Here is a 24,575-nt window from a genome sequence, read left to right on the forward strand (position 1 = left end):
TTTTGAGTGATTTAGTATAAAAGAAGCCTTAGAAGATCTTCCTTATTTCAGTTGTCTTTGAATATGTTCATAAAATAATCAGTTATAATGGATGGGTTTATTTAAACACTTTTTCTAGGGAGCTTATATATATATATTTTTAATATATTTTATTGATTTTTTTACAGAGAGGAAGGGAGAGAAATAGAGAGCTAGAAACGTCAATGAGAGAGAAACATCGACCAGCTGCCTCTTGCACACCCCCTACTGGGGATGTGCCCCCAACCAATGTACATGCCCTTGACCGGAATCGAACCCGGGACCTTTCAGTCCGCAGACCGACTCTCTACCACTGAGCCAAACCGGTTTCGGCTCTTTGTCCATTTCATAATTTCTCTTAAGTAAAAAAGCATCATGTTTATATTTTCAAGTTACGAAAAATGAAGTTGAGATATATGTCTGATTTTGCAAGTAATAGAGTAAAAGGTTTTCTTAAAAGAACTGGTATTTTAATCATTACAATGTTCTGGTTCATAACTGCAGAAAAATAGTTGATCTTGTCACGTTCAGACCAAAGACATCCCATTATGCTTCACTCATCCACTTTCTCTCAAACTCTTATCTCATCCTGTTATGTTTTCCTTAACTGGACTCAGTCTACTCTCCACCCCCTGCTCTCACCCCAACCCTTCTCAAACACTCTAGAACTCTTTTTAGCGTTGGCAGATTCTCTCATTTCATCAGGAAATTGCTGAGCAAGTATTGAATGTTGCCTCTGCTCTCTGTCTGGGCCTGAGGTTACCGTGTCCCACACAGTTCTCTCTCAGCCTTTTATGGGCTCCAGGGCAAGAGGGTGGGCCAGGATGATCCCTGTTCTCCTGGTTCCCTGCTGCCACTTTTTTCCTGCCTGCATCCTCCCTATTCCCTTGGAGCTCATTGGCAGTTGGCTAAACTGCCCTCTCCTTTCCCTCCGAGTTTTTCCCTACCTACAGATTTTGTGAATGTTCTCAGTGCTTTAAGACTTAGATAGATTCACCTTCCAATGCCCTGGACTTTGTATGCCTGACTTTTCCTCTCTAGTTATAGGTTCTGTGTTCCACCATCTATTCCGTTTGCCATACTCTAGGAATCCTCTTTAGAGTCTAGGCCTCTTCTAGTTCTTATGCTTTTGCATTGTTGGCTTTTCTCCAAAGCCTTGCCTAATCTCTACATAAAGTAGCAACCTCATCCCCTCACTGATATTCCCCATTTTAACACTCTGACATTTTCTCCTTTATAATTCTTAAGATTTTAATTTGTGTCTTTGCTTACTTGTTTGTGTTGGCCTCCTTTATTTGACCAAGCTAATCCTTTGGGGTGGAGGAAGAATTATTTAAATTTTAATCAATTATTAAACAGCACAGTATTTTTTTTTTATTGTTTAAAGTATTCAGTACAGTATTTTTACTTAAAAACAATATATATGACTATTTACTTATAAATACATTTATTTTTTATCTCATCCCTCTTTCTGTGTATTTTATAATATATTTGTTAGGTCAAAAGTGCTATGTGCTTATAATAAAGGGATAATGAAAACAGTATTTTAAATAGAAATGTTAATAACAACTTAAACTAAAAACTCAGATTTTTATTCCACATTTTTCAGATTTTGAAAGTGTATATGCTTGACAGGAAAACAATCTTTGAATGCATTTAACTGCTCAGCAGTTGTCATGCAAGAACTTAGAATACATTCATTTGCAAATAATGATTCAAGATATTAAATATATCTCTAATTGGAAAATGAATTACTTAGAGAAGCACATAATTTAGAAGCAAAACATTTTTTTTTTTTTTTAACCAAGTAAGAAACCAGTTTTAAAATAATGTCATGTCTATTTCAGGATCCATTCCAGATGAAAGGTTATATCGAATGTTCCTCAATCAAAAAGTAAAAATGTTGAGACCCAAAGAAGATGAGAACTCTTGGTTTAATTTGTTTGTGATTCATCAGAACAGGTAAAAGTATTCTTTGGAAATGTTGAGTCAAGTATTGAGATTCTCCAAATCTCTGTTTCCAGACTTACCTATGCTCCCCATTTTTTGAAAGTTGTCAGTGCACGGTCAGGCAAGACTTAGATATGTGAGATTGCATTTAAAAATTTTTCAAAATACATTTATACCTATAAAAGAATATTTAGGGCATATGCATAAGGTATAAAAATAATCATAAAAGGAATGTCTAAATATCTCAAAGAAGTGTAAGTAGTGCTCTTCTCTGACCCCATTTCTTGCTCCATATCCCAGAGAGAAACACAATAGTCAGTTTTTATTTACTCAGACCATTGCTTTTCTTTATTGTTTAATCACATATATATCCACTGGTATAACTGGAACCTTGCTGTAAATTTTGCAGCTGGCTTATTTTCAATATACGAGGCCAGTGCACAGACTTGTGCATCAGTGGGGTCCCTCTGCATGGCCTTCAGGGATTGGGCCAAAACCAGCTCTCTGATATCCCCTGAGGGGTCCTGAATTGTGAAAGTGTGCAGGCCAGGCCGAGGGACCCTACCTGTGAACGATCAGGGCCAGAGAGGGTCTGCGGGAGGCTCCAGTGCGTGTCCGGCCCCTCTTGCCCAGTCCCAATTGGGGCTGATCAGGGCTGGCCAGCCAGGGAGGGACTGTAGGAGGGCACCAGGGCATGTCCAGCCCATCTCGCCCAGTCCTGATTGGCCAGACCCCAGCAGCAGGCTAACCTGCTGGGTGGAGCATCTGCCCTTGTGGTCAGTGACTGGTAAAATGGTTGGACACTGGCACATTAGGCTTTTATATATATAGATTATGTCACTAAGGTGTATCGATTTTGCTGTTTAAAGGTATAATTCATTTTTGCTGATGTAACAGTATTCCTGTTAGTGAATGTTTTATATTATTTCCAGATTTTTGCTTATCAAAATCTTGTAAACAATCTTATGCACGTCTCCCGGTGCATATATACAGGTGTTTTTCCATATTATTACATATAGCTGGATCAGCTTTCTTTTGTTAGTAGTTTTAAGAAGTTTAATCTTATTGATAGGGTGCAGGAATGGTGACTTGAAGAAGCAAAATTTATTATGTGATCATTATAGTAAAAAAGTGTGAGATGGTAATGGTAATGTCAGTGAGAAAGCTGAGAAGTTATTAAGGAATAATATCAAGGGATTTGGGTTTGATTTTTAGACCCTAGATGTATGTTTTCTGCATAAGAATATTTCTAAGTACATGATCTTGCTCTGATTTCACTTCCTGCTCTTCCCTGCATTCATTGTGCTCAGCCACACTGATCTCCTTGCTGTTTTGAACTCACTGACCACATCCCCACCTTTGTACCTTTGCCATCTGCTTGTCCCTCTGCCTAGGTCTTTCTTCCCTTGCCTGCTAATCCCTTACATCAGGTTCTGCTCATTTGTCACCTGTCAGAGAGGCCTTTTCTAACCACACTGTATTGTGATATCTCCTTTCGATGTCACTTTTATTTATCTTTATCATGTCCACCACTACCTGACAAATTTTATATATATATTCTAAAAAATGTATACACATACTTTGAATATTATAAAGACAGTGTTCATTAAAATACATTTCATTTTCAAAATTGAGTTGTCAGCTATTGAAGTGTGTATACATTTTTCTGAGGATACATCTTGTATTGTTGGTTGTTCCCCTCACTAGGACAAGGACTTTGTTTACCTATGTGTTTTCTGCATCTAAGTATTTGTTGATTGAATATTGTTTTGCATTAAATGAATGTTAGATCAAAGTATTTGGATACTTTTACTTAAATTCCCAACAATATAAATTAGTGTTAGGAAAAACTTTTCCTTCTTATTTTGACTCATATGGGTTTTCACATATCTTTTAATAATAATAACTAACCTCAGAATAAAACCAGAGTTTGCAAATCACATATATATTTTATTTAATATGGAAAACTCTTCTCTCATGTAAGATTGATATTCTTTTTTTAATATATAAATATATTTTTATTGATCAGAGAAGAAGGGAGAGAGAGTTAGAAACATAAATGATTAGGGAGAATCATTGATTGGCTGCCCCCTGAATATTCCCTGCTGGAGAGTAAGCCTGCAACTCAGGCATGTTCCCTGACTGGAAATCAAACTGTCACCTCTTAGTTCATAAATCAACGCTCAACTACTGAGCCACAGTGGCTAATCAGATTGACATTCTTATTTTCATTTTTATAATCAGTAATAAAATAGATGATGCTAAAAAATATGACTGGGCATATTTAGAGATTTGTTTTTATTCTACAAAGTTTCACTTTTATTTTTTGTGTTCTTTATTTGCTGTATAATTCGACCAACTTATAGGTTTTTATTAGTAACAGAGCTCCTGCTTTTCTGACCTGCCCAAAGCAGGTTACTCCTCTTTGAACCTTTTGTAATCTGTATCTAAAAGTAGGATTGACTGCTTTCTCTTTTGGGTCTCCTACTTGCCTGTGTCCTACAAATTTGTAAGCCCTTTGAGGAATGAGATAATATCTTTGTATTCTCAATCCCTTGCACACAGAAGGGGATGTAACAATTCTTTAATGAAAGGAGAATAAAGATCTATACAGTGGTTCCCAACGTGGGGCACAAACCCCACAGGGGTGGCAATTTGATTTTTAAGGGGGGCAATTTGAGAATGAGTCATTAACAGTGAATTTTTTGCATTTCTTATAGTTCTAGTGGCTTCATTATACAGTATGTAAATATATATTGTGACATATTTATCCGTTTCAGTTCTCTAATATATGTTTTTAAACTTTATTTGCTATTTTTTTTATCACTTCATATTATTATCTTTTTTTTTTGTAATAATTTCTTAGTGATTTCTTCCTCAGTACTTCACCTGTCCTTTCATTCTTTTATTTTTCTCTTTCATGGATGCCATGTTCTTTGGAAGCTCGTTTAGACACTGATAATCAGAGAGATGCAAATTAAAATAATGAGTTATCACCCCACACCTGTCAGAAAAGAAAACCATTAATGGCCTTTTTGGCTTCTATATGAATAGCAGTTGACTTTTTGGATAATAAGAATTACATATCACATGGGGGGCATCAGGTGGGGCATGGCCAAAACAAGGTTGGGAACCACTGGTATAGATACTTAATATGAAATTTTTTTATATCTCTGAACATTTATTTGTTTTTTAAAATCTTGGTATAGGAGTAAACATGGAAGTACTAACTTCATTCCAGAACATTTTTTGGATGACTTCATTGATCTTGTAATCTGGGGCCATGAGCATGAGTGTAAGATAGCTCCAACCAAAAATGAACAACAACTCTTTTACGTGTCCCAACCTGGAAGTTCAGTGGTGACTTCTCTTTCCCCAGGAGAAGCTGTGAAGAAGTGAGTAATTGTTTTCTTTTCCAAATCAACTTAAAAAAAATCTGCTAAAATATTCTAATTATCCCAGAGTTACACACACACACACACACACACACACACACACACACGTATATCTATATTGGTTTCAGAGAAGAGGGGAAAGGGAGAGAGAGATAGAAGCATCAATGATGAGAGATAATCATTAATAGGCTGCCTTCTGCATGCCTTCTACTGGGAATTGAGCCCACAACCTGGGCATATGCCCTGACCAGGAATTAAACCATGACCTCCTAGTTCATAGATTGACCCTCAACCACTGAGCCATACCAGTGGACAGATATCTCATTTCTTTTGGGGATGAGGGGAATTATATAATAGTGTAGTTAGTAGTGATTAACTAACAGAGGTTTTATCCTTTAATCCTCTCAAGTTCTGGTTGTTAAGATGATAATAGGTTTAAAGAATATGATAATAGGGTGTAAGTTAGCTGTTTTTTTCTTCATAGTCTGCTGCTAATTTATTTTATATATGCATGTGCACGTATATACACTCAGATAATACATATATATGTAATAGCATATACCATATATACTACTATAATAGCCCTGATAACATTTTATTATTCTTACTGTTATACTTGTCTTCTATTAAACTGTATATTTGTTCAGGCAGAAAAATGATGGAAGAGTGGATTTTATTCTGAGGAAGAAGAATATTTAACATTTTTTCTGTGATATAATATCAGATTGCTAAAAATATTTTTAAAGGCATGATTTTGTAAAGAATTGTTTTGTAAAAACTTAGAAATGTAGTTTTGGTGCGCACATTTTCCTGGGGAAATTTACAACCTGACGAGCCTTTCCTTTCCTCCTCATTTCAGACACATCGGCTTGCTTCGGATTAAAGGAAAGAAGATGAATATGCAGAAAATCCCTCTTTGCACAGTCCGGCAGTTTTTTATGGAGGATGTTGTTCTGGCTGATCATCCAGACATTTTTAATCCAGATAATCCTAAAGTAACCCAAGCCATACAAAGCTTCTGTTTGGAGAAGGTAATTCTTCTAGGTAAAGGTCAATGAGATCTATTTTAAGTGAGAGATTATTTACATTGAATTAAATAATTCAATAGAGGTTAAGCCATTATACAGGATAGGATAAAAGCAGGTTTACAGTTGTTTGTATGGAAAAAATAACTAATAAATAATACAAGAATAAACTGTTTCATGTACTAACAGCTGTAAACATACTTTTGCCCTACCCTGTTTTTATCACAGTCTCATGGAGCCTGTAAGGAGCCATCTTTGTTCAATAAATGAGTTTAATTGTACCAAAAATCTTTCAAGTCTTCCAGATGGAGGAATGTTATATACAGTAGAAATTTTCATTAAGCCCCCTCCCAATTCCTTTCCTCCTTCTCAAAAACATATACATAATCATTTCTCTCTTTTTACCCTGATTAGATCATTTATTTTATTTATGAAAGCAGGCAGTGGCTTTGATTGGGAATGGGAGAAAATTATGATAGATGAGGAGAACCTTAACCTCTCTAATAATCTGCATTAGGCATCCCTTTCACCCTAAAAGCTACCACAAATAAAGTCTTAAAATGTGTTTGCTATTTACCTCACACCTCCCCTTTCATGCATTTGCCTCCCCTAAACCTTTGCACAAATTCTAGAGCCACTACTGAAGTTGGTCAATGCACTTAATAATATGTAAGTTAACAGCTTAATATTCATTGCTGAAACTTCATTCTTATTCTGTGCTAACTCCTCTGCTTTGTATTTTATTCTCATAAAAAAAATCATATGAGGTAGTAATAATGAAAATAATAATTATCACTGATATTCATTGCCTGCTTATATATTCTGGGCCATTGACAACATTTTACATTTAATCCACTCAATGATGCTGTGGATAGATTGTCCATCCACATTTTTTTAGAGAGGGAGCTGAACCTTAGATAAAGTAATCTGCCCCGTGTTGAAGCGTTAGCAGCAACATGTAACACTCATAACTAAAAGGTTAAGAGTATGCTGGTTTTAAGATGATTAGATCCAGAAACTCAAAATAAGATTATGGGTCTCGCCGAAACCGGTTTGGCTCAGTGGATAGATCGTCGGCCTGCGGACTGAAAGGTCCCAGGTTCGATTCTGGTCAAGGGCATGTACGTTGGTTGCGGGCACATCCCCGGTAAAGGGTGTGCAAGAGGCAGCTGGTCGGTGTTTCTCTCTCATCGATGTTCCTAGCTCTCTATCTCTCTCCCTTCCTCTCTGTAAAAAATCAATAAAAATATATTTAAAAAAAAAAAAAAAGATTATGGGTTTCTCTATCTCTGTTTCCAGCCCCGTGCCACCCATTCTGATAGTTTCTGTCTTAAATTTTACTGTAAGGAAGGTGTTTTCACATGGTGGCCCACAGACATACCTGAATCATTTCCCCCACTAGATTTAGATAAACCCCTAGTATTGGACTGAGGTCATGTGCTTGTTCCTAAATGTGATCTCTGAAGCCAGGAAGATGGAAAATGAATAAATTGGTCAGGCCTGAGTCAGGGAACCCAGGGTCTCTCTACTTTGGCATAACTGACAATTTTTTAAAAATTATTATTTTAAAAAAATACATTTTTACTAATTTCAGAGAGGAAGGGGGAGGGAGAGAGAAACATCAGTGTTGAGATAGAATCATTAATCAGCTGCTTCCTGCACGCCCCCTACTGAGGTTCGAGCCTACAACCCGAGCATGTGACTCTGACCAGAATCGAATCTGAGCCAAACCAGCTAGGGTGGCACAACTGACATTTTAGATTGGGTAATGTTTTGTTGTGGGAGTTGCTCTGCATTGTAGGATTTAAAATATATATATATATATATTTTTTTTTTGTTGTTGTTGTTGTTGTTGTTGTTGTTGATTTTTAGAAAGAGAGGAAGGAGAGAGAGAAACATCTATTAGGCTGCCATGTTCTCTACAGAGGATCGAGCCAGAAAGTTGGGCCTGTGCCCTGACCTGGAGTCAAACTGGCAACCTTTTGGTACATGGGACGATGCTCAACCAACTTAGCTACACCAGCCAGGGTGCATTGTAGGATTTTAACAATATCTTGTCTGACCTCTACCCACTGGATGCCAGTAGTATCCTACTCTCACGTCATGATAATATTTTTATTTTGAGATTGAAGAAATGCTTGAAAATGCTGAACGGGAGCGCCTGGGAAATGCTGGACAGCCAGATAAGCCTCTTATACGACTGCGAGTAAGTCCTATTTTATTTTACTTTATTTTATTTTATTTTATTTTATTTTATTTTATTTTATTTTATTTTATTTTATTTTATTTTATTTTATTTTATTTTATTTTTGAGGAGCTTCTATTTCAGGTAAATTGAACTTTATTGACTTTTCAGAAGATAGTATTGCAGAGTTTATTTCACTCTTCGCACCTTTGCCCAGGTGCATGGAATGTGCTTCTCTCCTTCCATAATACTTCCTCCAACACTCACTTAAGCTTCCCATCTTCGTAGAATCCTTTCTTGACCTCCCTTCCTTTGTGTCCTCAGTTTACTCTGTACATACTTTTTACAGCATCATTTCATTCTGCTTGCAGTTATTTATTTACATGTTTGTCTTCCCAGGCAGCTTGTGAATTTTTTGATGACTGTGTTTTATTCATGGCTGTAGCCCTGATCCTCAGTCTAATGTCTAGTACATTGTGAACACTCAATGAAGTTTGTGTATTGAACAAGCTTTGTGACTCCTAGGAGCAGCAAATCACAAATAAAGCTAGGCCAGAGTATAATGGTTAAAATGTCTGAAGAATCTGAGGAAATCTAATAGCTTGAACATTTCACATGTTTTATAATGTGGCAGCTGTGGAGATGGTTTGGGCACCACAAACATAGTTGCTGTGGGAGATCTACATTGTTCTCTTTATCAGGGCAGAAGGTCCAATGTTTCTCATCTATGTCTGCCTGAAACCATTAGAGCCAACAAACTGAAATAGAAAATTGGCATTCTTTTCCCTAAGCACAGCAAATTACTAATTCATTTGTGAAATAAGAGAACAAATAGTTCGTGTGAGTAATATTCCAAAAGTACACTGTATTAACCAGAGACCCCTCATTAATTCATTGACTCAGTGGATCAATATTTATTATACATTCTGTCCTACAGGGTGGGAACACAGCGGTGGTAACACAGAGGAGCTGTTGAACTTGTGAGCTTATGGGAGGTGGAGCTGTGAGACACAGTAAACAGATAGCAAGTAAATGGACAAAAGCCGTTTTGTGCTGAGTGTGATGAAGAGTCTAAGTGGTTAGGGAGCAGTGTGGAGAGGCTGGTGATGCGGTATAATGCTGATTCCAGTGCATTACATTGAGCACAGCTAGTTGAGGAAAATGATTACAGTTGACCCTTGAACTTATATGTCGGTTTTTTGAGAAATGCTGTAAATCTATTTTCTCTTCCTTATGATTTTCTTAATAACATTTTCTTTTCTCTAGCTTTATTGTAAGAATATAATGCGCACAAAACATACAAAATATGGGTTAGCCAACTGTTCATGTTATCGCTAAGACTTCTGGACAACAGTAGGCTATAATTTGGGGGGAGTAGAAAGTTATATGTGAATTTTTGACTGTGTGGAGAGTCAGCACTCCTGACCCCCACTTTGTCAACTGCTTATCTCTTAGAAAGAATGTAGTATTTTTCTTTGTAAAGGTCTTTGTACCGTTATATACTTTTTAAAAAAAGACACAGCCTTGAGGTTGATTGTTAGCTTTAAGTAGATCCTGTGTTTTGAAGGGTAATCTTTCTCAAAGCTCATGGATTTGATTCTTTTTCTACATGGATTTTCCCAGCATTTTTTCTTGCCAAAGTGAGAGGATATACATAAGAGGAGAGACCCGTTAACTAATGCATGTGGAGAATTTTCTTTCTGTTTTGGAAGTTTAAAATTTTGTTTAAAATTCCACCTCCTTTTCAGATGGTACTTCTGGTGCCTAAGGCTACTGATGTTTTCTCTTTTTTTATTATCCTCACTTGATAATATGTTTTTATTGATTTTGGAGTGAGAGAAAGATAGAGACAGACAGACAGACAGACAGACAGACACCAATGTGAGAGGGAAACTTTGATTGGTTGTTTCCCATACACACCCTAACTGGGCATCGAACCTGCAATCTTTTGGTGTATGGAATGACATTCCAACCGAATGAGTCATCCAGTCAGGGCACTACTAGTGTTTTCATGGGGAGATGTAATTATTCCAACATTGTGAGAATTTTGCTATATCTCAATTCCATTGAATAGTGTTTTGCATAAACTTATAAACTTTATTTTTTTCTTTTATTTATTTTTTATTTTTTTTAAATATATCTTTTATTGATTTCAGAGAGGAAGAGAGAGAGAAAGAGATAGAAACATCATGATGAGAGAGAATCATTGATCGGCTGCCTCCTGCACGTCCCCCATTGGGGATCAAGCCTGCAACCTAGGCATGTGCCCTTTATCGAATCAAACCTGGGATCTTTCAGTCCGTAGGTTGACACTCTATCTGCTGAGCCCAACCAGCTAGAGCTAAGCTTATAAACTTTAGAAGCTTTATTTTTGCAGTTGAATAAATGGTACAGCACTATCAGGATCTTTAAAATGAAATGTAGAACATTAATTTATTAACTTAAAACTATTGAGCATAAACCTAAATACTGAAATGACTTATTCTGTATTTCCAGGTGGACTATAGTGGAGGTTTTGAACCTTTCAATGTTCTTCGCTTTAGCCAGAAATTTGTGGATCGAATAGCAAATCCAAAAGATGTCATCCATTTTTTCAGGCGTAGAGAACAAAAGGAAAACAAAGGTATGCTAGTTATTTTTACAAATTAAAAAATGTTCTTACAGGGTTTATTTTAAATCAGTCTTTAATAAAAGACAGATAATAAATTGACAATTGAATAATTAAATTTCTTCTAAAAATTAGATAGCAATATTTTAAAACTATGCTTTCTTTGATTTTTAGACAGAAGGAGCAAGAAAAGGGGAGAGAGAGAGATAGAAATACCTATGAGAAACATCTATCAGCTGCCTCCTGCATGCTCCCTACTGGGGATTGAGTCTACCATTCTGGCATGTGCCTGGACCAAGAATTGAACCAGTGACCTCTTGGATGTATGGGACAGTGCTCAGCTGTTGAGCCATACTGGCTGGACAATAGCAATAATTTTTAAACTTATGTGGATATAAAAAAAAAAAATGGAAGGCTTTTTCTACAGATACAGTTTTTTTCAAACAGTGCTGCTGACTACCAACATATACAGACATTCCAGATTTATTGCTCAAAATAAATATTTGCTATTTATTGTACATTATTCACATTCAGAGAATATATTCTCAAAGTTTGCATTATTAAGTATTTCAGCTTTAAGGGTATACAGTGATTTAGGAAGACACCAGTCTTTTAAAATAGGAAGTGGCCCATAGTTCAATGTTTCTGATGACCAGGTAATTAGTTCCCATTAAACATTTTGTAAAAACTAATTGTCCTTAATTTAGCATTTATCAAAACAGGTCATCAGACTAAAATAGTTGACCCTTGGACAACACAAGTTTGAACTCCATAGTTTCATTCATATGTGGATTTTTTCAGTGAATATATACAATATTGTACATGTGCTTTCTTTTTCTTATGATTTTCTTAATATTGTATTTTCTCTAGTTTGCTTTATTATAAGAATACAGTATATAATATACATAATATACAAAATATGTATTAATTGGCTGTTTATATTATCAGTAAGATTTCCAGTCTATAGTAGTAGGCTATTAGTAAAGTTTTTGCGAAGTTAAAAGTTACACAGTTTTTTCAACTGTGTGTTGAGTCAGCACACCTAAGCCCCAAATTATTCAAGTGTTTCTTCATAATAAATATTATCATGTTAAATGGAGAGGCTGTTTTCCTTAGAGCTATTGAGTCAAAATTTTCATAGAAAAATACTGCCCATGTTTACAAGTAAGCTACCTAGGTTCTTCCTAACTTGGATTTAATGGCCTTCTGTATTCATGGTCAAATTGTGATAAAAATTTGTATGCTGTTAATTTAATCTGAAATAGTTTTGTAGATATTTAAATGGAGCTCATAAAATACTGTTTTTGTTGTTTTTTGGGGAGAGCTGTATCAAATAATTATATTTTCGTGTTGTGGATTTTAATTACTTATTGATAATGCTTTACTTTAATTGTTCATCCTTATTAATTGAAATTTTATAGGTGTAGCATTTGTAAGAACAGAATATAAAACTAGTTACTTGAGTTTTACTTATAGTCAGTTTTGTTCTAATTTATTTCTTTTTTATTTAACCATAAACTGCTCAATAGAAACAAGGACCTCTTTGAATGTTTTATTGAAAGTATTTTTGTTATTTTGACTAACTCTACTACTTGAATACAGGTGTTACATTACTTTACCTGTCTGATGTCTAGAGAATCAGCATAGTAATTGTGCCTACCTCTTATGATTGTTACAAGGCTTAGTAGATATACTGTGTGCGAATGATTTTAACATAGTGCCTGGTATAGTAAAATGTAGTAATCATGTTTATGTATATTAATTCTACTATCTTGAAATTCAAAAGAGATTTTTGTTCATTTTTCTTTACCACTTAGCAAGAGGCACACTGAGCTTTGTGCCTCTTTATTCTCTAGGCTGTTGCATATACTTTTTCCTCTGCCTAAAATAGATTTTCTTTGTGCTAAGTGAGCCTTACTCATTCGGCAAGGCTTGATTCAAATGATAGCTGCATTGGATAGCGCACATTATGCTGAACCTTCTTTAAGAAGAATTAATTTGTTTCTTCTCTGTGAGTCATATTCTCTGTTCTTACCTCTGTTGTAGCACTTATCACCCTGTATCATAATCATTTGTTCTCATGGGCAGGATCCTATCTCTTTATCATTGCGTTTTCAATTCCAGGTCCAGCACTTGCTATATAATTACTGTTTGTTTTCCTGACAAAGATCAGCAGCAGAGCAGATACTACTGGGCCCCACGCTTCCTGACTTCTACCCAGTGCTCTTCTATCCCTCACCTACTGTTTTCTGAGGCAGCAACCTGCTTAGGAATGCAGAAGTGCTTTAAACATACATCTTATTTATCTCACAGAATATTAAAAAGATAGGTACTTCAGAGCTGAGATTTAACTAAATTAATAATTTTTAGTTTCATCAAAAGACATTTTAAAGTGAACTCGGCTTTTTCTGTTTTGTTTTGAACTGCATGTGGTAGTGACTGCCAGGGCCTTGACTCATCCCAAGGCCCTGGCAGTGTTACTTACCCACAACTGCTTCAGTATTATCAGTGCAGATGTCACTATAATGGAAAAAATAAATAACATCTTAGTATTATTATTGAGGTAGTTTTTATCTTGAGCGACCCCTGAAATGGTTTGGGGACCCCCAGAGGTCTGGGGACCTCCACGTGAGAATTGCAAGAAATACACCACTTAAAGATTCAGAAAACAAATACAGACTGTGGCTATTAGCAAAAATGCCATGGGTTTATTTTTTTTACTTAGAAGTTACCACATTGAGCAAGCCAAAAGTTGATAACATTTGGCCACATCTCTACTGACAGCACCCAGAGTGAGTTTGAGTGCTGTGTGTAATAACAGAAGCTGCTCCTTTTTCAAGAACTTCTTTCTTCTAGGAGAAGAGATCAACTTTGGGAAGTTCATTACAAAACCTTCCGAAGGAACAACTCTAAGGGTAGAAGACCTTGTAAAACAGTATTTTCAAACTGCAGAGAAGGTAATTCCTTAATTTCAGTTCGCAATTCGAATAATGGCTCTTACAATAATAGATTTTTACTTAGGATTTGTATAATGGATAGTTGAAATAAAAGGAATCTTCAAAATGTTTTCAAGAAGTAAGTATGATGGCAATTAATTGCATGCATTTATAGCTACTATCCACCAAAAGAAATTATATGCTTAGTTAATGTTATTAACCTGTTAACCGAGCGGGACGTATAAATACGTCAAACGTAAACAATATCGGGTACGGGTAGGACATATGAATACGTCCTTGAAATATATGTTGCGCCCTGAAACGGGTGGGACATTTATTTCCGAACAACAAAGGTATTAGTCATCCATACTTGTCTCAAATGAAAGAGTATGCGCCCATTGTACGTTGCGTAATTAAAAAGGGAACTCCCTGGTTAACAGGTTAATAATATTATTATTGTTACTAGAGGCCCGGTGCATGAAATTTGTGCACTTATGTGTAGGGGGGTGTCTCTCAGTCCAGCATGCACCCTCTCCAATCTGGGATCCCTCGAGGGATGTTCAACTGCCCAGGATCGGGCCTAAATGGGCAGTCGGACATCCCTCACAATCCAGGACTGCTGGCTCCCAACTGCTTGCCTGCCTTCCTGATTTCCCCTAACTGTTTCTGCCTGCCAGCCTGATCACCTCCTAACCACTCCCCCGCCAGCCTGATTGATGTCTAACTGCTCCCCTGCCAGCTTATTTGCCCCTAACTTCCCTCCTCTGCCAGCCTGGTCACCCCTAACTACCCTCCCCTGAAGGCTTGATCACCCTCAACTGTACTCCCTTGTAGGCCTGGTCCCTCCCAATTGCCCTCCCTTGCTGGCCATCTTGTGGTGGCCATCTTGTGTCCACATGGGGGCAGGATCTTTGACCACATGGGGGCAGCCATCTTGTGTGTTGGAATGATGGTCAATCTGCATATTACTCTTTTATTAGATAGGATTGTAGCTATTGTTGATCTTGTTATCCTCTTATTTATTTATTTATTTATTTTTTATTTTTATTGATTTTTTACAGAGAGGAAGGGAGAGAGATAGAGAGATAGAAACGTCGATGAGAGAGAAACACCAGCTGCCTCTTGCACACCCCCTACCGGAGATGTGCCCGCAACCAATGTACATGCCCCTGACCGGAATCGAACCTGGGACCTTTCAGTCCACAGACCAACGCTCTATCCACTGAGCCAAACTGGTTTCGGCTATCCTCTTACTTTTTATTGCTACTGCATAAGTCTGAATCCACGATTTACTTTTCTTGCACCTGGATATAATTTCAGAATTACATTATTATTATTAAATTTATCTTTATTATTGAATGTATTATAGATGTCCCCTTTTGCTCCCCATTAATCCCCTCTATGCCTCACCTACTCCATGGCCCTCCCCTCCCCCGCCTTCACCACACTGTTTTCTGTGTCTATGGGTTATGCATATGTGCATATAAGTTCTTTGGTTAATCTTTCCCCACCCACTTACCCACCCCTGCCTTCCCTCTTAGATTCACCATTCAATCTGTTCCATTCTTCTCTGTCTCTGGGTCTGTTTTGTTCATCAGTTTATTTTGTTCATTAGATTCCACATATGAATAAGATCATGTGATACTTGTCTTTCTCTCACTGGCTTATTTCATTTATCATAATACTCTCTAGGTCTCTCCATGCTCTCTCAAAGGGTAAAAGAGCCTTTTTTTTTTTTTTTTTTTTATAGCTGTATAGTATTTCATTGTGTAAATGTACCACAGCTTTTTTTATCCACTCAACTACTGATGGGTACTGGGCTGTTTCCAGATCTTAGCTATTGTAAATTGCTAATTACATCACATTATTAATATAGGACTCACATTATTAACATAGCTACCACATTGTGAAGCTCCTTTTTTTTTTTTTTTTACTTAGAGTTCTGGCTAAGAAAGAATTCAGAGACAAGACTGAAATTATAAGAGAAAGTTTATTTAGAAAGCACAGAGGTAGAAGTGAACAGTAGAAGAAATGGGTTCAGAAAACAAGTATAGAGGCAAAAAAAGGGTTCTTGGAGTTTAGGAAAGAGCGAGGCAAGGAAAGCATGCCTGGGGGAGGCATGGAGAAAGGTGTGGGCGTGTTTTATAAAGAGAGCTGCCAAAGCAGTTTTTAAGCCATAAGTATATGCCACTTTAAGATCCTCCAGTTGTATTAGTTTCCTTTTGCTGCTGAATCACAAACCTAGTGGTTTAAAACAGCACAGGTTGCTCTGACCAGTTTGGCTCAGTGGATAAAGGGTCCCAGGTTCAATTCCAGTCAAGGGCATGTACCTTGGTTGTAGGCACATCCCCAGTAGGGGGTGTGTAAGGAGGCAGCTGATGAATGTTTCTCTCTCATTGATGTTTCTTTTTTTCTTTTTTTTAATATATTTTATTGATTTTGTACAGAGAGGAAGGGAAGAGATAGAGAGCTAGAAACATCGATGAGAGAGAGTCATCGATCAGCTGCCTCTTGCACACCCCCTACTGGGGATATGCCCGCAACCAAGGTACATGCCCTTGACTGGAATCGAACCTGGGACCTTTCAGTCCCCAAGCCGACACTCTATCCATTGAGCCAAACCTGTTTCGGCCTCTCATTGATGTTTCTAATCTCTATCCTTCTCCCTTCCTCTCTGTAAAAACAAATCAATAAAATATATTTTTAAATAAATAAAACAGCACATGTTAATTCTCTTACAATTCTGTAGGTCAGAAGTCTGACACTGGTCTCACTGGACTCAAATTGAGATATCAGCAGGGCTGTGTTCCTTCTGGAGGCTCCAGGGTAGAATCCATTTTCTTATCTTTTTCAGCTTCTAGAGGTGCCCATATTTTGTGGCTCCTGGGCAGCTGCTTCCATCTTTGCAGCCAGCAATGTTGTATCTCTCTGGCCATTTTCTCCGACATCTTTCTCTCTTACATCTTTCTCCGACTTCCTCTTCCACTTTTAAGGAAATCCATAATAACTGACTTAGCAACCTTAGCTCCATCTGTAACCTTAGTTCTCCTTTGCCATGTTACATATTCACAGGTTCCAGAGATTAGGAAATGGACATCTTTAGGGTTAGCACACTGGTTAACATAATAACTTAATCATTAGCTGCCCCTTCTGGTCTCCGTATTCCAGCCAGTCCAGCCTCTGCATGTTCACCTGCCTTGTTTTCACTTTGCTTTTCCTGACTCCTAATATTTATTAGTTGGCTTAATTGCTGTCCATTGTTTTGTTTTCCCTTCAATAACTAGATAACTTGTCTTTTTCCCTGGAAACATTATTCTTGCATTTTTCTTTCTCATTTAGAATTATTTTGTAAGGGATGGATACTATTTTCTGCATCCATCCAGTGATTTGTATCTCTCCTGCAGAATGTGCAGCTCTCACTTCTAACAGAAAGGGGGATGGGCGAAGCAGTACAAGAATTTGTGGACAAGGAAGAGAAAGATGCCATAGAGGAATTAGTGAAATACCAGTTAGAAAAAACACAGCGATTTCTTAAAGAACGTCATATTGATGCCCTAGAAGATAAAATTGATGAAGAGGTGAGTAACTAATTTGGGGGGATAAGTCTATTTAGATAGTCTCTCCTTAAGAGTAGCTTTTGAGTTTCCTTCTAGTAAACAATTCATTATTTACTCTAATTTGTTTAGTGTTTTTTTTTATAAAATTTTTAAAAAATATATTTTATTGGTTTTTTACAGAGAGGAAGGGAGAGGGAGAGAGAGTTAGAAACGTTGATGAGAGAGAAACATCGACCAGCTGCCTCTTGCACACCCCCTACCGGGGATGTGCCCGCAACCAATGTATATGCCCTTGACCGGAATTGAACCGTTCCATAGACCGACGCTCTACCACTGAGCCAAACCGGTTTCGGCAGTTTTTTGTTTTTTTTTTAATTAAATTTTATTGGGATGACGTTAGTCATCATGGGCATATAGGTTTCATGTGTGGGTTACTAATTTACAAAATCTGTATATAGGACAATGTGCCCACCACCCAAAATCAAATCTTCCTCTGTCACTCTTATTAGGACCCTTCTCCTCCCCAGGCAATCACCACACTGTTGTTTGTGTTCGTAAGTTTCAATTTTATATTCTACATATGAGTGAAATCATATAGTTCTTAGCTTTTTCTGTCTGACTTATTTCACTTCACATAATGTTCACAAGGTCCATCCATGTTGTTGTAAATGACGCTATTTCATCCTTATGGCCATGTAGTACTCCAGTGTGTATACATCAGTATCAAATCCTAATATCCGTGGACCTGTACAGTTCAAACTGCATGTCCAAGGGTTGACTGTATTGGTCAAAGTGGCAACAATTTGAGAAAAATATTTAGTGTGCTGCTGATGAGAGAACGAAGTTTGAACAGTTGCCCTGAGACACAGTTTGATAGTGTTTGGCCCTTTCACTCAGCTCTGGAGAATTTTTCTAAGATAATAGTGAGGTAGAGATTGGTGTATGGAGTAACTCATTTTAGTGTTATCTGCCGTTATTTCTTTCAACAAACAAATCTGGATCCTGTTTCCCTTTACTATATTTTTTGGTTCCTCTTTACAGCAAAATTGCTTCAAGGATTTTTCTGTATTTTCTGCCCTGATTATTTTCCCTTCTTTTCCTCTTAAACCCATCTTAAACTTCATTATTCCACTGGAACTGCTCTTGTCATGTTCAATGGTGATCTCTGTTGCCAAGTCCCTTAGCAATTCTCCACCTTAAATTTCACTTGACCTCTTCCTAAACCTTTTTTAAGGACTCCATACTCCTCTGGTTTTCTTTCTTCCTCCTTGTCTTTGTATTCTTAATCTGTGTTGTTGATTCCTCTGGTCTCCAACCTTTTAAGTTGGAATCCCTAGAACTCAGTCCTTGGACTCTTTGCTATCTACACATTCTTTTTTGTAATCTCCAGCTTCCTGGCTTTCAATACCATCTGTTTGTTCAGTGGTGACTTTCAAAGTCTAGCCAAAATCTTTCCTCTTAACTCTAAGCAACAGCCTACTAGTTATTTCCACTGGAATGCTTAATAGACATCCCAAACTTTTTTTTCTAATCCTCACTCGAGGATATTTTTCCATTGATTTTTAGAGAGTAGAAGAGACAGGGAAAGTTAGAAATAGCGATGTGAGAGAAACACATCAATGGGTTGCCTCCTGCCTGAGCCCCGACCTGGGAGATCTAGGAGGAGCCTGCAACCGAGGTAAGTGCCCTTGACAGTAATTGAGCCCAAGACCCTTAGCTCCGAAGACTGATGCTCTATCCACTGAGCAAACCAGCTAGGGTGACATCTCAAACTTTTAACATTCCCCTCATAATTGCTAATTCTCAGCCACTACTCTCTCTGTAGTGTTCTAAGAGAAGCACCATTCTTTCATTTGCTCAGACCAAAATCCTTGAAGTCTTTCTGGACCTGTCTCCTGTCTGTAAATCCTTTTTTCTACCTTGAGAATATATACAGAATGTGACGACTACCTACATTCATCGCTGCCAGTGGGCCAAGGCATTGCCATTTTTCAGCTAAATTATTCCAGTAGCCTCCAAACTAGTCTCCTTAATTTCTACCCTTGCCCTGTCTCCACCCCCTGTTCTGTCCTTAATTCAGCTCTGGATAATCCTAACATATTTCGGATGAAGTCATTCCTACCTTTAAAAAACTTTTTCCAGTTTCTTGTAAAAGGCCTTATGCAGTCTGGTGTTCTGTTACTTCTTTATCTTTTTATCTGTTCCAGCTATAGCAACCTTCTTGCTATTTCTTAAAAATACCAGTCATGCTTCTGCGCCAATGTCTTTGCATAGATTTTTTTGAATGGAGTGACTTTCTCCAGTTATTTGCAAGATCCATTCCCTGCCTTTTAACATCTCTGCTCATACATTACCTTCCTGATGAGGCCTTTCCTGGTCATCCTATTCGGATTTCACCCTGTCCCTCTTTATTTTTATTTTTCTCTGAGTACTTACCACGTTTTGCAGAGATTTCACAGGTTCCGATATTTGAAAAGACTCACAAGACTCCATTGAGCATACTCAATGTTTTATTTAAAGGCTGGTGATTGAGCACCTAGAAACCAATAGGTCACCAGTTTGATTCCTGGTCAGGACACATGCCCAGGTTCAGGTTTGATCCCCAGTGGGGAGTATGCAGGAGGCAGTGGATAGATGAAGTTTCTTTCTCATCATGTTTCTGTCTCTCTATCCCTTTCCCCTCTTCTCTCTCTAAAAATCATTAAGAACTTTTTTTTTTAAAGCAAAGGGTAGAGTAGAGGAAGAAAAAGAATATAGGGACTCATTAAGGATCCTATTTGCATATAGTGTGTCCTGGATTGAAAACCAAAATCTGTGTAGAATTTCCAAAGGGGTGTTTTATCCCCCTCTGGTCACAGAATCAAATAATGGTATCTAACTGGTTATTTAGTTTGAACAAAACTGGTCTTAGAATTGCCAAAGGCTCCTCAGAAATAAAAATAGAGCTCTCCCAGTCTAGCTTTAAATTAACTGGATCCTATATTCCTTCTAAAATACAGTATAACTTGTTATTTTGTATATTGACTACCCTTACACTCCCTTTCTCTCTCTCTCTCTCTCTCTCTCTCTCTCTCTCTCTCTCTCTCTCACACACACACACACACACACACACACACATCAGATTGTAAGCTCCAGGAGGGCAGAATTTTTTACTATTTTGTTCAGTATTATATTCTCAGTTTCTTCTATGCACTTGTGCAGAGTAGGTGCTTAGTAAATATGAGCTGAGTACATTATTAAATGAATAGAGCTTCTCTCTATCTACATAACTATTATGAGACCCTTTTGAACCAATATAAAAGGAATCTCTGGTATTCTTCATGGTACTAGGACCAAGGTCAGCAAGCATTCAGTGGTTGACTATTGATGAAATGGATCTTCAGGGGCCCACTACTTCAGAAAGGCTCCTGAATGTCTGTAGCTAGATGTTCAAGAATGATTTGAGCAATGTAATAAATAACTGAAACCTCTTAAAAGTGAGATTTTTAAATCTTGCTAATGTATAACACCGGTAGGATATTAGAAGTTTTTCCTCTGCAGTTTGGCAGTTTTTTTCAGAGACATGGAACATTTTGGCAGCAGGTAATAAAAGTTTGATTAGGGCCAATAATATTTTTTAGAGTACATTTCTGAAGTTTTAATGTAAGTCACTGGGAAAATATGATTTCTTTAATCAATGTTTTGTGAGAGAAGACTATACTTAAATTTCCAGATTGTGTTGAATCTGTTGTTAATCACTTGTAACCCGTATTTTACAATTCACATAACAGGAATAAGCAACATTTTTATTATTGACTCTGTTATAACCCAGGTACGTCGTTTTAGAGAAAGCAGACAGAAAAATACTAAAGAAGAAGATGATGAAGTCCGAGAGGTAAGTTTTCTACTCTGAATCCCTATGTTTACATGTCAGTTTTTTAAATTACCAAGGAGGTGCTAATTTAGCCTCTGCCTGAGGCTACCCAGCAGGAGCTATGGAGAGATATGCAGATTCCTTTTCTTTGTTTGGGTTTTTGAAGTGCCCAGATGAGGCCCAGCTGTGAAGCAATGCCAGCTCCTTTGGCGCCTTGGGGCTTCTTTTGGATGTTCTGGGTCTCATTGACTCAACTACAGTTTGTTAGGGAAGTTTAGATTGCCAAGGGCCAGGTCATTCATATGCAAAAGCCTCTGAGCACAGCTGGGGTGGGGCAGAGTCTCAGGTCAGAGCAAACCACAATGGCTTCCTGTCATTGACTACCCTACTGAGGCCCAGGGGGCTAAGAGGCCCCTGGGCCTCAGTGTCCCTTGGTAATCACTGCAAGTACCTCTTAGAGAAAGCCGCCCTTGAGTTCCACCTTTTGCCAGACAGTCCACTTTCTTCCTGTATGAGTCTGGGTTTCCAGAGTCTCACCAGGAACTGGAGTTCAGAGAAGTCGGGAGCTTTTATCTCCCTCCCGCTTGAAAAAGACCCGCATACTCAGTTGCCAGACCTCTCCATGCACACCTCTCTATCTCTGCCTTTACTTCCGCAGCTCCTCTGAGTCTCAGTATGCTTTTCTCTTTCCTTCTAGTTGTAGAATTTCCACTCAGCCAGCCTTTCTGTGGTTCTGGATGGTGTCCGTTTTGTCTTTTAGTTGTAGTTTTGAAGTTGTTGTGCAAGGTAGCAGTTCAGGTCTTTACCTATGCTGCCATCTTGGTTTCTCTCTATATGTTCACATTTAATTAAAAAACCAGACAGTGAATATTTTAGGCTTTGCAAGTCATATATGGTCTCTGTCACATACTCTTCTCATTTTTATTTTTTTTATAGTCCTTTAAAAATATAAAAACTATTCTTAGTCTGACCCACAGTCCATAGTTTATTTGGCCTCTGATTTCTTACTTTCTATCTGACTTTGAGGCAGGGTTGATATCCTCTTTCAAGTGGTAATATCAAGTCATGTTCTTTGCCTAGAATTTTTTTTTTTGGCGGGGGCAGGGCGGAGAAGGATTGTTAGGGCATTATTCTTTCTCTAATTGAATTGTAAGAGTACTCATGTGTGCATCCTGTGTATATGTAGCATTTTTAAGGTTTTTGTCATGTAAAAAAGTATCCTCCATTCCTAAGGAGGTTTTTTTCTTCTTTGTTTAAATCCAGAGTGGGTGATGAATTAAATGACTTTATTGCATCTGTGGAGATAAGCAGGTGGTGGGGGAGATCCCCTACTGTGTTCTGTTAATGTGGTGAATTGTAATACATAACCTGTTATTGACCCATCCTCAGTACCACTTTGTGAACCTCCTGGTAATGGGTGTACTGGTCTTTCCTTTGATTCTCTTTGTTTGCCTTAATATTCAGAAGTAAGATATTGTAATTTTCTTTTTTTCATGTAATCTTATATCAGTTTTTAATGCCAAGTTCTCCTGGCTTTATAAAAAGAAATTGGAAACTTCCTTTATCCTCTGGGACTATTTAAATAGCAGTGTTCTGTTCTTTGAAGATTTTGTAGAATTTACCTTTGAAGTTTTCTAGTTATTGTTCTTTCAGGAGTATAGTTCTTTTAGTGATTTTCTCAAAGTTTTCTTTGGTAATTAATTATTGAGAATGTCTTTTTTTTACTCAGTTTAGGTCATTTATTTTCTAAATTACTTAGAATTGAGCATAATATTTTATCATGATTCTTTTAATTTTCCTTGGATCTTTGTTTCCTCCATTCTCATTTTTTTTGCTTTAATTTAATAATTTAATTCACTGTTTTTATTTGTTCTGATATGCAGTATTTTTATTGCCATTAATTTCTAGATATTATAGAATTTTAGTTTTGTTTTTCAGGTTTGGAGTTAGTGGTTTTCTTTTGCTATTATTAATTTCTAATTTTATTGCATGGTTATTACTCTTTAGACTTTGATATTTTTTAGCACCCCATTATATATTACTTAAAACAGTTTATGGGGTCTTGAAAAGTATGTTATTTTCAGAGTATATAGTTTAGCACATATCAGTTAGATCTAGCTTATTAAGTATGAAATTGGGTCCCCTTTTTTTCTTTTAAATCTACTTTTTAAAATGACATCTGATTCTTATTATTTGTGGTAGTTATGTTTTGAAAAGTCACGAAATTAGTGAACACTGAACAGTTGCTTCGAGGGAAAATATAGGATTAGGTTTCTGCTAGCCGTTAAACATTTTCATCAGCTGAACAATATATAACCTTTTCATATGTGTTTCTGTTACATTCTTGATTTGTTAACGTGGAACTCATGCCAGGAGCCCTACATTTCAGGACGAAAGGGACCACATGCTAACCTAACATGCGTGGCAGTCTTGCAAACTGTAAGACCTAAACTAACCACAAGGATGGTCTGCAATTAAACCTTTAAAAGCAGTTATGGTGGGAAGCTATGTCCTAAGCTGGTACCTTCATTGACAAGGTCAATCTAGACCACATGTGTCAAACACAAGGCCCTCGGGCCAAATCCAGCCTGCCAGGCCTTGCAATGTGGCCCGCACCGTGCTGTCATCACTGCACTCCGCTGTCAGTTTATGACATTGTCAGTTTATGACTGTTCAGTAAACCATTCGGCCCGCGATTTAGGCTGAATTTTAGATTTTGGCCCCTTCTCTGATTGAGTTCGACACCCCTAATCTAGACCTTAACTGAGCCTATTATCTTTTTGCATCTAAGATAACATACCTATGAAATGTCTGGATAACTTGTAACTTACCTTTATCCGGACCCCTTGGGGCATAGCCAAATGTTCCTGGGTAGCAAGACAGAGACCATAAATTCCTTCGTTTTTATTGTTACCTTGTTAATTGTTGACTGTTAACTATCCTGCACCCACTTAGTAAAAGAAGAATGTGTCTATCATTTTACTTTTATCCAATCCCAGAGGTTTCCCCACTTTGCTCTCTCCTGCCTTCCCAATCTATCACCAGTGG

The 24,575-nt window shown here is 37.4% G+C and overlaps 1 protein-coding gene across 5 annotated transcripts in view; it reads left to right on the forward strand.

Annotated features, from left to right (window-relative positions):
• MRE11 (MRE11 homolog, double strand break repair nuclease) overlaps positions 1–24,575 on the forward strand; it is a 57,373-nt gene that overhangs the window by 13,927 nt on the left and 18,871 nt on the right. For all 5 annotated transcript variants that reach the window (XM_084895382.1, XM_084895381.1, XM_084895383.1 and 2 more), the window contains exons 7-14: positions 1,866–1,980; positions 5,178–5,363; positions 6,223–6,394; positions 8,514–8,594; positions 11,070–11,196; positions 14,038–14,138; positions 17,522–17,695; positions 21,486–21,548. In XM_084895382.1, coding sequence (XP_084751508.1) covers positions 1,866–1,980; positions 5,178–5,363; positions 6,223–6,394; positions 8,514–8,594; positions 11,070–11,196; positions 14,038–14,138; positions 17,522–17,695; positions 21,486–21,548 — 1,019 coding nt within the window. The remainder of the gene's footprint in view (positions 1–1,865; positions 1,981–5,177; positions 5,364–6,222; positions 6,395–8,513; positions 8,595–11,069; positions 11,197–14,037; positions 14,139–17,521; positions 17,696–21,485; positions 21,549–24,575) is intronic.

The sequence above is a fragment of the Pipistrellus hanaki genome (assembly GCF_964339955.1).
Source record: "Pipistrellus hanaki genome assembly, chromosome: 9".
Lineage (NCBI taxonomy): Eukaryota > Metazoa > Chordata > Mammalia > Chiroptera > Vespertilionidae > Pipistrellus > Pipistrellus hanaki.